At 42.4% G+C, this 14,611-nt stretch overlaps 1 protein-coding gene across 1 annotated transcript in view; it reads left to right on the top strand.

The window, feature by feature from the left end:
* The window catches only part of LOC119965051 (clathrin interactor 1-like), a 236,983-nt gene extending 222,839 nt beyond the window's left edge, over positions 1–14,144 (top strand). The window contains 1 exon segment of the mRNA XM_038795287.1: positions 12,420–14,144. Coding sequence (XP_038651215.1) covers positions 12,420–12,790 — 371 coding nt within the window. The 3' untranslated portion in view covers positions 12,791–14,144.
* The last annotated feature ends 467 nt before the right edge of the window (positions 14,145–14,611 follow it).

The raw sequence follows: 14,611 nt of genomic DNA on the forward strand, positions 1-14,611 counted from the left end.
CAAGTATGCGACCTACTCACTGATAGCCGCCACCGGAACTGGTGTGAAGACTTGCCACACTCTCCTCCTGCCAGTCTTTCACTGCAACTGAAGGTATTCTTCTGTTGCTGTAAGTGTCTTACCATAATGCCTAATCCTGGTTGGTGAAGTGACATTCAAACACTGCCCTTTTTCCTATCGGGCATAATTTGAGTTTCAAGTAATTGTGAAAATTACATTTCCTGTTGTGCCTCACACATCAATAATGTTACTGTGCAGAAAAATACTGGCCATTCCCTTGACTTTCAATTAGGTTGGGTGAGTTGCTTCCCTTAAATAATTTCTCAAAATTCCATTACGTGTTGAGAGCTTTTCCTCTTAACTTACAACATTCCATTCCATATTGGCAGATCTCCTATGACATTGTTTATGGTAAATTGGAGGATGCATTGTAAGTTAATGGAAAAACATAAACAGATGGGATAATGATTCACTCTTGTCTGTTTTGTATTGTCAGATTTTTACATTAGGATTTGTTTTTGGGGAATTTTATAATTCCATTCCTGGACAACAAAGAGTGGAATATTTAGCGAGTATCGCCTCTGGTATGAGTCTAAAGCACTTGCTTTCCAGCCGCTAATCACTTCACACAATCAATAGTGTGATGGGGAAAGTGTCACAGGAAGAACATACAAAATAGAAACAGAAATAGACCATTCGGCCCCTCGAGCCTGCTCCGCCATTCAGTATGATCATGGCTGATCTGTTTCTGTTGAGTTCCAATTTCCCCACTTACCCCCGATAAGGGAATCTATCTACAACAAAAACAGAAAATGCTGGAAAACCTCAGCATGTTTGGCAGTATTTATCTACCTCTGCCGTAAACATTTTCAGTGATCCCGGTTCCACCGCATTCCGACACAGAACTCCAAAGTCTCACAACACTCTGAAAGAAAGAAAATTCTCCTCATCTCTGTTCTCTAAGGGCGACCCCTAAGTTTAAACAATGCCCCCATAGTTCTGGACTCACCCACAAGAGGAAGCATACTTTCGACGTCCACCTTGTCAATGCCAATCAGGGCCTTGTATACGTCAATAAAGTAACCCCTCACTCTTCTAAGATCTAGTGGAATTAAGCCGTCTTTCCAACTACCCTCCAGACAATCTACTCATTCCAACTATCAATCTAATAAACCAACTCTGAACTGCCTCCAATGCACTTACATCATTCCTTAAATAAGGAGATCAAAACTGCATACCATATTCTAGTTGCGATCTCGCCAATGCCCTGTATAACTGAAGCATAACATCCTTACTTTTATGCTTAGTTCCTCTTGTAATAGCGGTAGGTGTGACAGTACAGGGACTGTGAACCAGATGCTGAACTTCATACATATACCAGCAGATCCCCTGTGGTGTTGCTGATGTAAGTTAAGTTTGGTGGGATCTTTAAACCTTTGATGAGGAGGAATTTCTTCAGCCAGAGGTTAGTGAATCTGTGGAACTCATTGCCACAGAAGACTGGAGTCCAAGTCACTGAGTGTCTTTCAGACAGCGATAGACAGGTTCTTGATTAATAAGGGGATCAAGAGTTATGGGGATGAGAAAATTATCAACCATGATTGAATGGCGGAGCAGACTCAATGGGCTGAATGGCCTAATTCTGATTCTGTGTCTTATGGTCTAAGGCATTACTTGCAAGATTATGCAAGACTTTTCATGTTATATATTGGTGGGTGGGTAGGTAGGTATGTAATAAATGTCTGTAAAACCAATGGGCAGTGTTAGGTTAGATGCCAGGAAGGATTTATTTTCAGGGTGCAAATTAAGTCGAGATGTGAAAGGATCTTAGCAACTTGCTGAGAACAACAGAATTTCCAGTTGTGAAGGACAACATGATAGGCAGCTGTGATAACAAGGAGTTGTGGGCCACTGTGGACTCTTGGAGTTTGCTTGGTTACCATAGGAATCAAGAAAGAAATTCTGCATTGTTTGCTAAATTATCCCTGTTTACTACTTTTTTTGTTGTCAGTGTCACATTGGCCATATGTTTTGGAGGTGGGGAAACATTGCAAAAGGTTGCATATTAACTGGATGGAACTGTGTTTCTTGGACTTTTCTCATAATTTCTTAAAGTAACAGTTTTGGTAACTATATCAGATAAACAGTTCGAAATCTGTGTTGTCCACATTGCGGACACAATACTCCGCAAATAATTCATTCTGTGAAATACTTTGATAAGATTACATTGGTGTGAGCAGCTGTATAAACAAATTAAAGTTTGTCATGCCAGATGTGATGTGAACTATGTATTCTGATTTTTACTCTTTGCGGGTGAATTTTTTTTTTTTAGTCATTAAAAATATTACAGACAAAAACCTAATTTCCTAGGATCCCAATTGGGGCTCTAATTATAGCAATTAATAAATTTTAAGTGGTGCTTATTTTTGCACCCCTTATAATTCTCTTATAATTGCCTGCTGGGGAGTTGATCTGAGACTCGTGAAATGTAATATTTGTAAAAGGGCTCCTTTGATACTGTTAGCACAGGCTCCACCAGGGATTTCCAAAGTCGTGGATTTTTTTTCACTTCAGCTGTGAAGTCGAACCCAGACCAGCTGAGCGGGCATCTGCATCTCCTACTGACTTCGGTGGCAGTCCCTCAGACTCTTAGTTCAGCCTGAAACCTTGCATCCTTACCGTTACAATGTGCCACCACTGGCTGGATTACCATGCAGCTGTTGTCACAGGCTTATAAATCCCCATAAGGAGACTTAAAGTTCCATAGTAAAATTCCAAAGATAGAAGGATCAGAGTGGATATGACCCAGTGTTCAGATTGTGGTTACGTTTCAGATTTCGGATATAATTCTTCCAGACGATCAGCATTCCAAAGTTACAAAAGGAGTCACTTAAATATATATTTTTTATTTAAATATTTTTTCCCCAATTAAGGGACAATTTAGCGTGGCCAATCCACCTACCCTGCACATCTTTGGGTTGTGGGCCACGCAGCCACCAGGAGAATGTGCAAACTCCACATGGACAGTGACCCGGTGCCAGGATCGAACCCGGGTCTTTGGCGGTGTGAGGCAGCAGTGCTAACCACTGTGCCGCCAGGCCGCCCGGAGTCGATTAAATAATAGGAAAACAACTATTTGTCTCAGTCTGTGCCATAAACCCCAGTTCCATCATCGCCAATTCTATCCCCTTACCTGGAAACTATTTTAGCTAGAACAAGACTTTGCAAATTTGACCCCAGGACATGAGCTTTCAACCATATCTGTACCATCACGGAGAACGCCTGCTTCCACCTTCGTAACATCAGCCATCCTTGCTCCTGCTCAGCTCCTCTGCTGCTAAACCCTTGTAACCTCTAGATTTGACTATTCTAACACATTCTGGGTGATCTAGTTTGCTATCCTCGTAAACCTGAGACCATTCAGTACTTGTGCAAATGTCTTCATCTATCACTCCTCTGCTCACTGATCTACTACAGACCCCTAGTTAAACAAAGCCTTGGTTTTTAAAAGTTTAATCTTTTTGTTATCCTTCCATAAGTGGCACCTCCCTATCTCTGCCGTCTCCTCCAGCCCTGCAATCCTCAAACCTGCCCTCTTCAGCAGTTTCAGTTTTACTATTGATGATCATGCCTACAGATGCCGAGACAAAGTTCTGGAATTCCCTTCCTAAAACCTCTACCCCTCTTTTCTCCTTCAAGATCTTTGTTAAAACCTTACTACCTTGACTTTTGGTTATCTGCTCTAAAATTTATTTGTGGTTCAGTGTCATATTTTGTTTTATAACGCCTCTGTGAAGTGCTTTGGGACATTTTGTTACTTTACAGGTGCTATTTTAAATTTAAAATCTCTCCATCATAATGAAGACCAAAAATAGTTGCATGTAGAAAGCTAATTGCAGAGAAGTCTGTGAAAATCCTTCTTCTCTTTCAGTAAATCCTCTTACAACCTGGGAACACAATTGTTTTGTCAGCAATACAGTGATGTGTTGTTAATCTAGTGGCACAAATACTTGGTTCTGAATTGGTCTCCAGAGTTGCCAATGCCTGAAGGGGATAATGAATTGTTTGAAATAATTGCTTTAATCAAGGAACAAAAGCTACTCTCTATGTTTACAACACAGTTGCAAACTCATCTACAGGGAAACTTGAACTTGTTAGTGTTTCAACCTATGAAATGCATGTTCTTTTTTCATTACGTAACTGAAAGACACTGCTTGCATTATTATACTCTCTGTCCATGTCTCTCTAGGCCAGAGAGTCATTGTTTGCTCTTTAGTGCAGCTGGGAGCCTATGATTACCATGCATTGGTAGATTTGGGTGCGTTTGTTCAGTTTTTCAGGCATCTTTTTTCCTTCACAATTTTCTCCCTTCCCTACCATTACTGCAAGAGTTAACTCCTGGCTGGGGTATCTCCAAGGAAATAACCATAGTTTAGTAAAATGGGGCTCCCGCCTCAGCTGAGTCCCATCTCTGGTACAATTTTACTGAAACAGTTCAAGGGCTAGTCAGCACCTTTTGGGCGATCCTCTTTTGAAAATAGTTGAAACAAAATGTAAATATTATGAGGAATTCTCACCAAATATAACTCCAAGCAATATCTCTAGTGAGCCTATCTTTGTATTCCCAATCTTCATTGTGGAGAAATCCATCTCCACCTGCATGGGCATGGTCCCTTTCACTGAGAATTAATTTCTCCTGAGGTGCAGGAGACTATGAGAAGTCATAGGCTCATTTGACCACCGCTCCCAGATTATACTCGGAACAATTCCAGTTGTTTTAACAATTTAACACTCATCAGTTTTCCCACCAATAAACTCAGTAAATAGCCGCTCCACTACCAGAGCTCTGTCGCCGTTGTATATGCCTTTTACAAAATGCTCTGCAACGACTTTCCCACCTTTAACAGTACCTCCCACCCTCACCACCTGTTTCCTACACCGAGAAGGACAAGAACAGTGATAATACGAAAATGTGAACCCTCACAAATCACATACCATCCTAAGACACTCAACATAATTTCTTCATTTTGCTCGGGCAGAATCCTAGAATTCTCTGCTTAACTCCACTGCAAGATCACCACCAACAAGAACTCGAGGCAAAAGCCCGCCATCGCCATTCCATAGCATAGTTGGGTAACAAAGGTGGTCATTCGCATCCTGATAATTATGTTTCTTAAATGAGGGCAGCACGGTGGAGCAGTGGGTTAGCCCTGCTGCCTCACGGCGCCGAGGTCCCAGGTTCGATCCCAGCTCTGGGACACTGTCCGTGTGGAGTTGGCACATTCTCCCCTTGTTTGCATGGGTTTCGCCCCCACAACCTAAAGATGTGCAGGCTAGGTGGATTGGCCACACTAAATTGCCCCTTAATTGGAAAAAATGAATTGGTTACTCTAAATTTAAAAAAACTTAAATGAAAATATTGCAATTTAGGAGGATCAATATGTTGTGATTCTGTACATATCAAGGGAGAATAGAACTCCAGAATCTGTGGGTTCCCAAGGACTTACTTTAGAACACATCCCTCTAATGTGGAAGTAGGAGTTCATTGAGGGGAAGGCTGAAGGAGGATGTTGACAGATTATCAAAGGCACATTGTTGCACAAACCTTCCAAGAAAATACAGAGTGTGGTGAACTCAGCCCAACGTATCACACAAGCTTGCCACCCTCGCATTTATTCTGTCTACACCTCTCGCTGCCTCAGGAAGGCAGATAGCATTGTCAGAGACCCCTCACACCCAGGCATTGCCTTCTTCCAGACCTTTCCATCAGGCAGAAGGTACAGAAATCTGAAGACCCGCACATCCAGACATAGGAACAGCTTTATCCCCACAGCTACTCAACTCCTCAACGACTCCCTTGTACTGATCTGTTCCTTGTAAGAACACTATTCACGACGCCCTATGCTGCTCTTGCTCATGTATTTGCTCTGTTTGGCCCCTTGTTCCGCAGTGTAACCAATTACTGTTTGTCGATGTACATTTGTTAATGTACTCTGTCGATTATTCTTTTTTTGTCTACTATGTACGTACTGTGTACGTTCCCTTGCCCACAGAAAAATACTTTTCACTGTACTTCGGTACATGTGACAATAAATCAAATCAAATCAACATGAACAAAGGCACGTGATGTGAAATTGAGTCTCCAAAACCTCCATGCTCTGTGTGGAACTTGTCCTTAGATCTTTCGTGGACCAGGGGCGGAATTCTCCGCTCCCGCGATAAATCGGGAAGGCCGTCGTGAACTCGGCCGAGTTTCACAACTTCCTCGGAGGCCGCTCCTAGCACCTAATTCACCCCTGGTGAATCTCGGCCGCCGGGCCTTGACGCTTGCGTCAAGGCGGCGAGTCGAGAATGGCGCGACGGCAGCACCTATGTGACGTCAGCCGCGCATGCGCAGGTTGGCCGGCTTCAACCCGCGCATGCGCGGCTGACGTCACGACGGCTGACGGCTCCGACCAGCGCATGCGCGGTTGCCGTCTTCCCCTCCGCTGCCCCGCACGACGTGGCGGCTTGATCTTGCGGGTCGGCGGAGGGGAAAGAGTGCGTCCATTTGAGATGCCGGCCCGACGATTGCTGGGCACCGATCACGGGCCAGTCCCCTCCCGATCACGGGCGTGGTGCTCACTCCCCTCTCCGCTCCCCACAAGCCTCAAACGAGCATTTGGCGCCCATGTTCACGACGGCAGCGACCAGGTGTGGTTGCCGCCGTCATGAACCAGTCGGGAACGGCAGGCCGCTCGGCCCATGCGGGCCGGAGAATCATCGGTCGCCGTGAATAACGGCGAGCGGCAATTCTTCCGAGCGGGGGGTGGGGCCAGGAGGGCGTGTCGTGAGTCACCCGGCCCTCCCGCGATTCTCCGACCCAGCGTGGGGAGCAGAGAATCGCGCCCCAGGTGTTTTCCATGGGATTCATATTGATTCTTAAGGTGTGGACCAACATCAAATCCCAATGCAGACCTGATGCACAATGCCAACATAGACTCAGCTGAACCCTTCTAAGTGTGGGCCTTCTATCAGCATGAGAAGTAGAGCAGACAGGAGATACACTTTGGACCATTCGTCCAAATATTTCAAGTGCATGGATGCATTCAGTTGATGGTATCTAACTGCATCAGTCTGCCATCAAACCCATTGGGCAAAATCCATTCAAATGCCACATCAATCCAGGCGATAACTAAAACGGGGCATTTTACAAAGATAGATACTGTTTGTTTTTTTTAATTGAAAGTGTCCAATTGTCTTTCTTTCCCCAATTAAGGGGCAATTTAGTGTGGCGAATCCACCTACCCAGCATATCTTTGGGTTGTGGGGGTGAGACCCACGCAGACACACATGTGCAAACTCCACACCCTCAGTGACCCGGGGCCGGGATCAAACCTGGGTCCTCAGTGCCGTGAGGCAGCAGTGCTAATCACTGGGCCACCATACCACTCTAAGATGGGTACTGCATTTAATAATCTTTATTATTGTCACAAGTAGGCTTACATTAACACTGTAATGAAGTTACTGTGAAAATCCCCTAGTCGCCACATTCCAGTGCCTATTCGGGTACAGAGGGAGAATTCAGAATGTCCAATTCACCTAACAGCACATCTTTCGGGACTTGTGGGAGGAAACAGGAGCACCTGGAGGAAATCCACGCAGACACGGGAAAATGTGCAGAGTCCGCATAGACAGTTACCCAAGCGGGAATCGAACCTGGGACCCTGGCGCTGTGAAGCAACAGTGCTACCCACTGTGCTACCGTGCCGCCCCATGACTGAGGATCAGATGTACACTCCTGTGCTACAACTGGATGCAGTAGTCAATATCTGGACTTGGTGAGATCAGTGATTTCCTGTGTTGTTTTATAAACTGTATTTGGAATCATTCTCACAGGTCATACAAGAGCATCCAATAAAAATATCTTGTGGCCTAAAATGTACTCTTGAGGAGTAGGAAAACCAGATTCACTAATGTGTTGGGAGTGGCTATGAACAGGCTCCTTTAACCTCAGTCACTCCACACAAACCCTGGTTTGTTAAGTTAACCAGCTAATTTAGAGTTCGGCTTCATGACGGCCTTTTTATGGCACTATGTAGAGCTCGTAGATGTTGAGCAATAAAACATCCACTTATTTTTGAGTGACAGCTGTTCAGTTCCAGAGAGACATTCTCTCTCACATACCATTCACTTCATATCAGCTGCCCAATTTTCTCCTTTCACCAGGGCCTCAGTAGAGAACTACGTTTCAGCAGTTTGTGATCACATGTCAGAGCATTATTAGATAGTTTATGACCAGGTATCTAAAGTGTTCCCTTATCCCTGCTTATTTATAATAATGATCTGTTTATCTGATTATTACTATTATGATATGAATGTCATCTGAGCCAAAATACTTTGAAAGGAGCAGTGATACAGGTCTTTGAAATTTGAACTAGTTCAATAGGGCAGGCATAGAGGAAATCTTTCCAGTGATGGGAAGCCCAAAAGCTAGGAGGAATAAATGTAAAACAGTCACTTATAAATCTATAGGGAATTGAAGATAAATGTCTTTACCGGACAGTGTTTAGGATGAGAAAATTGCTGCAGTACACGAGTTTGTCAAGCCAACCAATATGGTGGCTTTAATGATCAAGCACAATTATGCAGGCAAAAAGCACAGGAGTTGAATTGAGAACAGGCAGGCAGTCATCTGATTAAACTGTCCATTTTTTTGCTCCTATTCTGTGCTACTGCACTAAAACAAATCTTTATATGCCCAATTCCACTGTTTTCACATTGTCATAACATCCATCATCAGTCAATTTGTGACTGTTGCCCAATTCACCCATATGTAGACCTATTTCTATATGTTTCTCCTTTTCATTTTTCAGCAGTTTTCCAACTTAAACTGCTATAAGGCAGTACAAGATTACATTGTCACATGGAGTAGCTGAGGATGATTGAGTGATGTAAAGATAAGTGATATAAGTGCACGAGCGAGAAAGGAATAGAAGAATAGGCTGATAGACGAAGAGGGGTGTGTGGAAGCTAATGTACAGAATGCAGAGTGGCAAGAACCAGATCGGATGAATGTCCTATTTCTGTTCTGTAAATGCAAGGATGTAAATACTGGTAGACATTTTGGTGCCTTGGATTCTAGGGGCACAATTTTAAATATGGGCTTTCCTTCTCAGCTGCCAGAATTTTCACAAAGTTCCTTTTGCATCCAGAGTGCAGCTCAGGATGCAACAGTTCCATGTTCAGGAAGATTGGTTCTTCAGAGCTGTGTGGCTGAGGTCTGCCATCATAGCCCTGAAGCAGATAGTTCAAGAGATGGGATTCATTCTCAATTAGGGGAAGTCCCAGCGACAATCTAAGCAGGGAGCTAATATTCTTGGGACGTGGTTTCAGATAACCCAGCTCGAAGATTCCTGGATCCCACTAAAAGATTACTTAACAGTGTGTATAGTTCCCAATAGCCATATTTTTCAATGCTGTTTGAACTGATTCTGCGCAGTCTATGGGGTTTCCACAGAGGTGGTATCCTTGGGGATTGAGGAAAGAGGGAATAACCCATTTAAGTATAGACTTACTGTAGATGTTAATTAGCAGTTGAATGTAAAATAATTAAACTTAGTCTTTTATTTCAGTCGTCCAGAGGCATTAATTGCTAGAGGAATGGTTTAGATTCTTAATATGGAAGAATAACTCTGTTTTCATCTATCAATCCTGTGTGGGAATTCATATGAGGTGAAGGTTCATGTAGTTGGAATACTTGAGGTTCCAGCAGCCACTTAATTGGTTAGGACAGGGCATCCAGCATGACAGCTAAAGACCGGGAAGGTCACAGGTGTCATCTTTGATTGGTGTTGAGTTGTCCAGTTTGTCTGATTGGCTTTCTGGGTGCTCCAGTTGTCACAAAACCTCTGATTTCACAAGATGGAAGGAGAATCTGTGAGGAATATTCCCCTTCAGAATGAGCATCAGCAGGCCTTCTGGAAGTGCATCTATGTGATTTCATTAGAGAAATTATTTGGGCTTCGGTGTGATGTCATTTATTGGTTAGATTGGGACTTAGAAACTGTAGCCAGGAAAGAGGAGAGAATATTGGCAGAAAAACAGAACATAAAATAGTTTAAATAAAATATGCCAGTTGTTTTGAGAAGTCTACCTATTTATTGTAGTCTTATTTATGATGTTTAAAATATGACTTTTGTATGTGCGCTCTCTGTAAATTCCTGCTTCCGTGTTTATAATGGGAATTGCCTATGTAAGCTTCTTGCACTATAATTACACTCTTGCCCACCATTGACTGGATGTAATTCCAATGTGACATGTTTACATAGGCAGTTGTTTTTTTCAAATGCGGACCTCGGAGTTTATAATGTAATTTTAAAAATGACTGCAACTTTAAATGTGGAACTGAGTTTGTCTACATATCCAGGTCTTATCAGCTGCCTTCTAACCCCCTTCAGCTGAATATCATAATTAATCTTCACTAGGATTTATCTTCAATATCTATCTCCATCCATCCATCCATACATACATGCAATGTTAAAGACGTGTAAATTCAAAATTGTGTTCCAGGTGGGAAGAGTGGACCCTCTTCCTGTTCATATTGGTTTTGTGTCCATGACATGCTTAAGAATCCAGGAATAAAAGGTGGTGGTTTCAAAATCTCTCTAACTTGTTTATTAAGCACTGTATATCTTTATAATTGGAGAGTGCGCTCATTACAAGCTGTTGACAGACTGTAGGTGCTACTGCAGCCTCCAGGGCACAGCAACTTGGAATCCTTTAGCTCCAAAGACCTGGGGTTCATTCAGAACAAACTAATGAGGACTGATTTTCAATAGGCCAAATGACTATTCTTTCTTATCGCATCAAGGTCCAAAGTGGAATCAGTTTGGGAAATCTCAATCCAATGGCCAGTGGTCTGTAATTCAATAGTCAATGGCAACTGACTTGTTGAGTGCCATTCCAAAGAAAATTTGCCATCTTCAAGTGTCATTTCATGCATTCCCAAGAGCAGCCATTTCCTCCAAACTCTAGAATGGCTATGAATGAAGTTTTTAAAATTTGTTCGCAAGATGTGGGTAACTCTAGCAAGTTTGCATTTACCATCCCATCTTTAGAGATGATGAAACATTAGTGAGCTGCCCTGCATTGCTGCAGTCCTTTGGCCCCTCCATCTTCAACTGTTTCAGCAATGACCTTCCCTCAATCTTAAAGTCAGTAGTGGGATGTTAACTGATTACGGTGCTCTGCATTAGCAGCTCCTCATATACTGAAGCAATTCACGCCTGTGTTCAGCAAGACCTGACCAATATTCAGGCTTGGGCTGGTAAGTGGCAAGTAATATTCATGCCATACTAGCACCAAACAATGACCGTCCCCAATAAGAGAGAAACTAACCTTCTCCACTTGACATGCAATGTCATCACCATTGCCGAATCCCCCACTATCAATGTCCTGGGGGTTTCTATTGACCTGAAACTGAACTGGACCAACCATATAAATACTGTGGCTACAAGAGCAGGTCAGACGCTGGGAATTCTGAAGTGAGTAACTCACCTCCTGACTCTCCAAAGCCTCAACACCATCTACAAGGCACAAGTCAGGAGTGTGATGGAATACTCGTCACTTGCTTGGATGTGAAGCTGAGCACCATCCGGGACAAAGTGCACCATTTGCTACCTTAAACATTAATTCCCTCCACCACCGCTCACAGTCGCAGCAGTGTGTACCATCTACAAAATGCACTGCAGAAACTCTACAAAGCTTCTTCAACAACACCTTCCAAACTCACAAACACCACCACCTCGAAGAACACTGGCGGCAGATGCACGGGAAATGCAAGTTTCTTTCCATGTTGCACACCATCCTGACTTATTGCTCCTTCACTGTTGCTAGGACAAAATCCGAAACAGCAACAAAGGTGTATCTGTACATCACTCGGACTGCAGCTGCTCGAGAAGGCAGCTCAAGAGAAATCGGGAAAGCGAAACCCACATCCCATGAACATATACAGTCAAAAGATAGAGAATTCCAGGATTTTGTCCTAAAATGACGTTGAAATGTTGTACTGAGAAATACAAAGCAAGTATCTAGATTTCTGTGCTTTAGTGAGGTTGCTACAATTGGATTCGTGGCCCCAATCAAGTCTGTGGGGATGGTTCTGGGAAGCAACCAATATTTGTTTTGCATTGTCTAGTGACTTCTGCTAGGAAATTGCATGTCTATATTTCACAACAGGACATTGTTGTTATTGTCTGTGATGCCTCCCATCATTAAATGTCTGGGCTGATCTAGTTAGAACACAACCTCCAGAGGAATGGTACCAATGTATTTCTTCCATAAAATTATCCAACAACATTAGGACAGAGGAAAAGTAAAATATGGCACAGTTTAAAAAAAATAAAATAATAATCACTGACATAATCTCCTCTTCGCAGGCACACAGCAACCGGTAAACCTTGTGACCCAAAACTTTTCAACCGTAACCATTAACTCGCCAACCAGTGTGATGCCTTCACGACCTCCAGGAGCATCTCCTTTGATGGTTGGCAGTGTTCCAGTGGGCATGGGAATGCCGAACATGATGGGGACTGGTGCCACAGGGATGAATCCTATGGGTATGCCTCAGAGTGGTGTGATGAACCAAGGAATGATGGGAATGAACATGGGGATGGCTCCAGCTGGCATGGCCATGACGGGTTCCATGGGGATGGGTGTTCCTGCCATGGGTCTCAATGCCAGTATGACGCCTGCAATGGTGCAATCCAAGCAAGATGCCTTTGCCAATTTTGCCAACTTTAGTAAATGAGAAGGTTGGAAAGACTCCATTAATTAGATGAAGGTGTGAAGGCTGCACAAAATAGTACTTGAAACATGTGAAGATAGGTTGTCTTAAATTTTTATAGCTATAAAGAACAAGTTTTGTGAAGAATATGGCATATTTTGTAATGGGGAGAAATCTGGTAATTGGCAAGATCTGTGCTATTGAATGTGTATGTCTGTTTCCTAACACAGGTTCTTCAAGTAAAATCTGTTTCATTGGCATCTTGTTTGTGAGATACACCTGAAAGCCTTTTTAAATGTTGATGAATTTTAACTCTACTGAAATCACAGGGCAGGGAGGATTACATGGGTTGGGAAAAGCGGTTCCTATCAAAAATAATTTTTGTACCTATCTTAATGGCCTTTAAGTCAGGATCCCGAGTAAATCATTAAAATCCAGAGTATAAACATTATAAGTTTTGTTCTTTACCTCTTTAACTGGACACAATCAGTCTTTCCAGCAGTGTGATAATCAGCTTGTGTATATATCCTTTATGTAACAAATGAATGCAAACCAATTAAAAGGTCTACTTCAAGGTACCAAAAACAAACCTGATTACTGGAATGTAAATAGTTTGGTGATATGTTCCAGTCTTTAAGAGGAAATTAAATCCTTTCTATCATGAAAATGTCTTTATTAATAATTAATAAATGGTGGTAGTTGCAGCTTTTATTCTTCCATTTCCCTCAATTTCCCCATTCTTTTAATATTCACTGTCTCGTGCTGAAACACAAATGTCAGCTATGTATTTCCTCGGCAGTTGTGGGACTTCACGATTCGAGGTAAAGGAATGGGAAGGGAATCTCGCATTGGTAATAGGTGAGTGCACAGGTCACCAGTCACCTTAATCCAACTGTTTTCTACATGCACTCACCAGCACAGGTGCAGGTGTGGCTTTTTCTTTCCTCCCCTCAGCTGAGTGAACCCTGCAAGTGTGCAATACCCAAGACATTCCTCTACTCTTCACAGAAACTAGCATTAACGCTAAACATGCCCTGGTTTCCGAGGTGGCGCAGGTGAAGAGTTTTCCATTTCTTCCAAAAATTGTGTACACTGTCATTTTTTTTTCTCTCTCTGGTTTTTGAACATTTTTTGCCTTGGTGACTGGTGAATCATGACAGTGTTCTGTAATTTTAAAGCCATGTTATCTGCTTGTTGGATGGGAACTTCACGAAGAGACACTCTCTGTTAGTGATGCAGAAGTCAAGTCCTACACCTACAGTGATTTTTTTTTTCTTCTCCCCAGCAAGCCAGAGAGGGGAAAAATGTGTTTCACTTGTACTCATGACCTGTTATGTATTACAGCAAACTATTCATTAAAATCTGTTACTTACAATCATCTTTTGTGCCCTTTATCTGACTTTGTATTGCGACTTTGGGAAAAAAACCTTTTGTGGAAGTAAATTTTTTAATGAATAATTAACATTGCCTTAATGACTTAGCATTTGTCCCTTTTCCAACAAAAGGCTTTCACCGTTCGAAATTTAAAGAGGGAAGATGCCTTGACCTAGTCTAAACCTTGCCAATTCTCCCATTTATAATTAGACATAAATTATTGTATTTCAAGTATAGTGTAATGTAAAGTGATTTGTTTCCTAAATAAGAAATGAGAGTATGTAATTAGCAGTCTGCACTTTTTAATCATTCAAGAATTCTATGTGTTTGAATTGGAATCAAAGAATAAAAGCTTTCATGTATCGTTACATCAAAATAATCAATGCACGCTTCAGTAGTCTTAAAGCTGTCAGTTATTTTTTTTCCCTTGTAGTCTCCTAAATGGTTTCCTTGTAAAAGGAGATAATATTT

Source organism: Scyliorhinus canicula, chromosome 4 (genome assembly GCF_902713615.1).
Source record: "Scyliorhinus canicula chromosome 4, sScyCan1.1, whole genome shotgun sequence".
Lineage (NCBI taxonomy): Eukaryota > Metazoa > Chordata > Chondrichthyes > Carcharhiniformes > Scyliorhinidae > Scyliorhinus > Scyliorhinus canicula.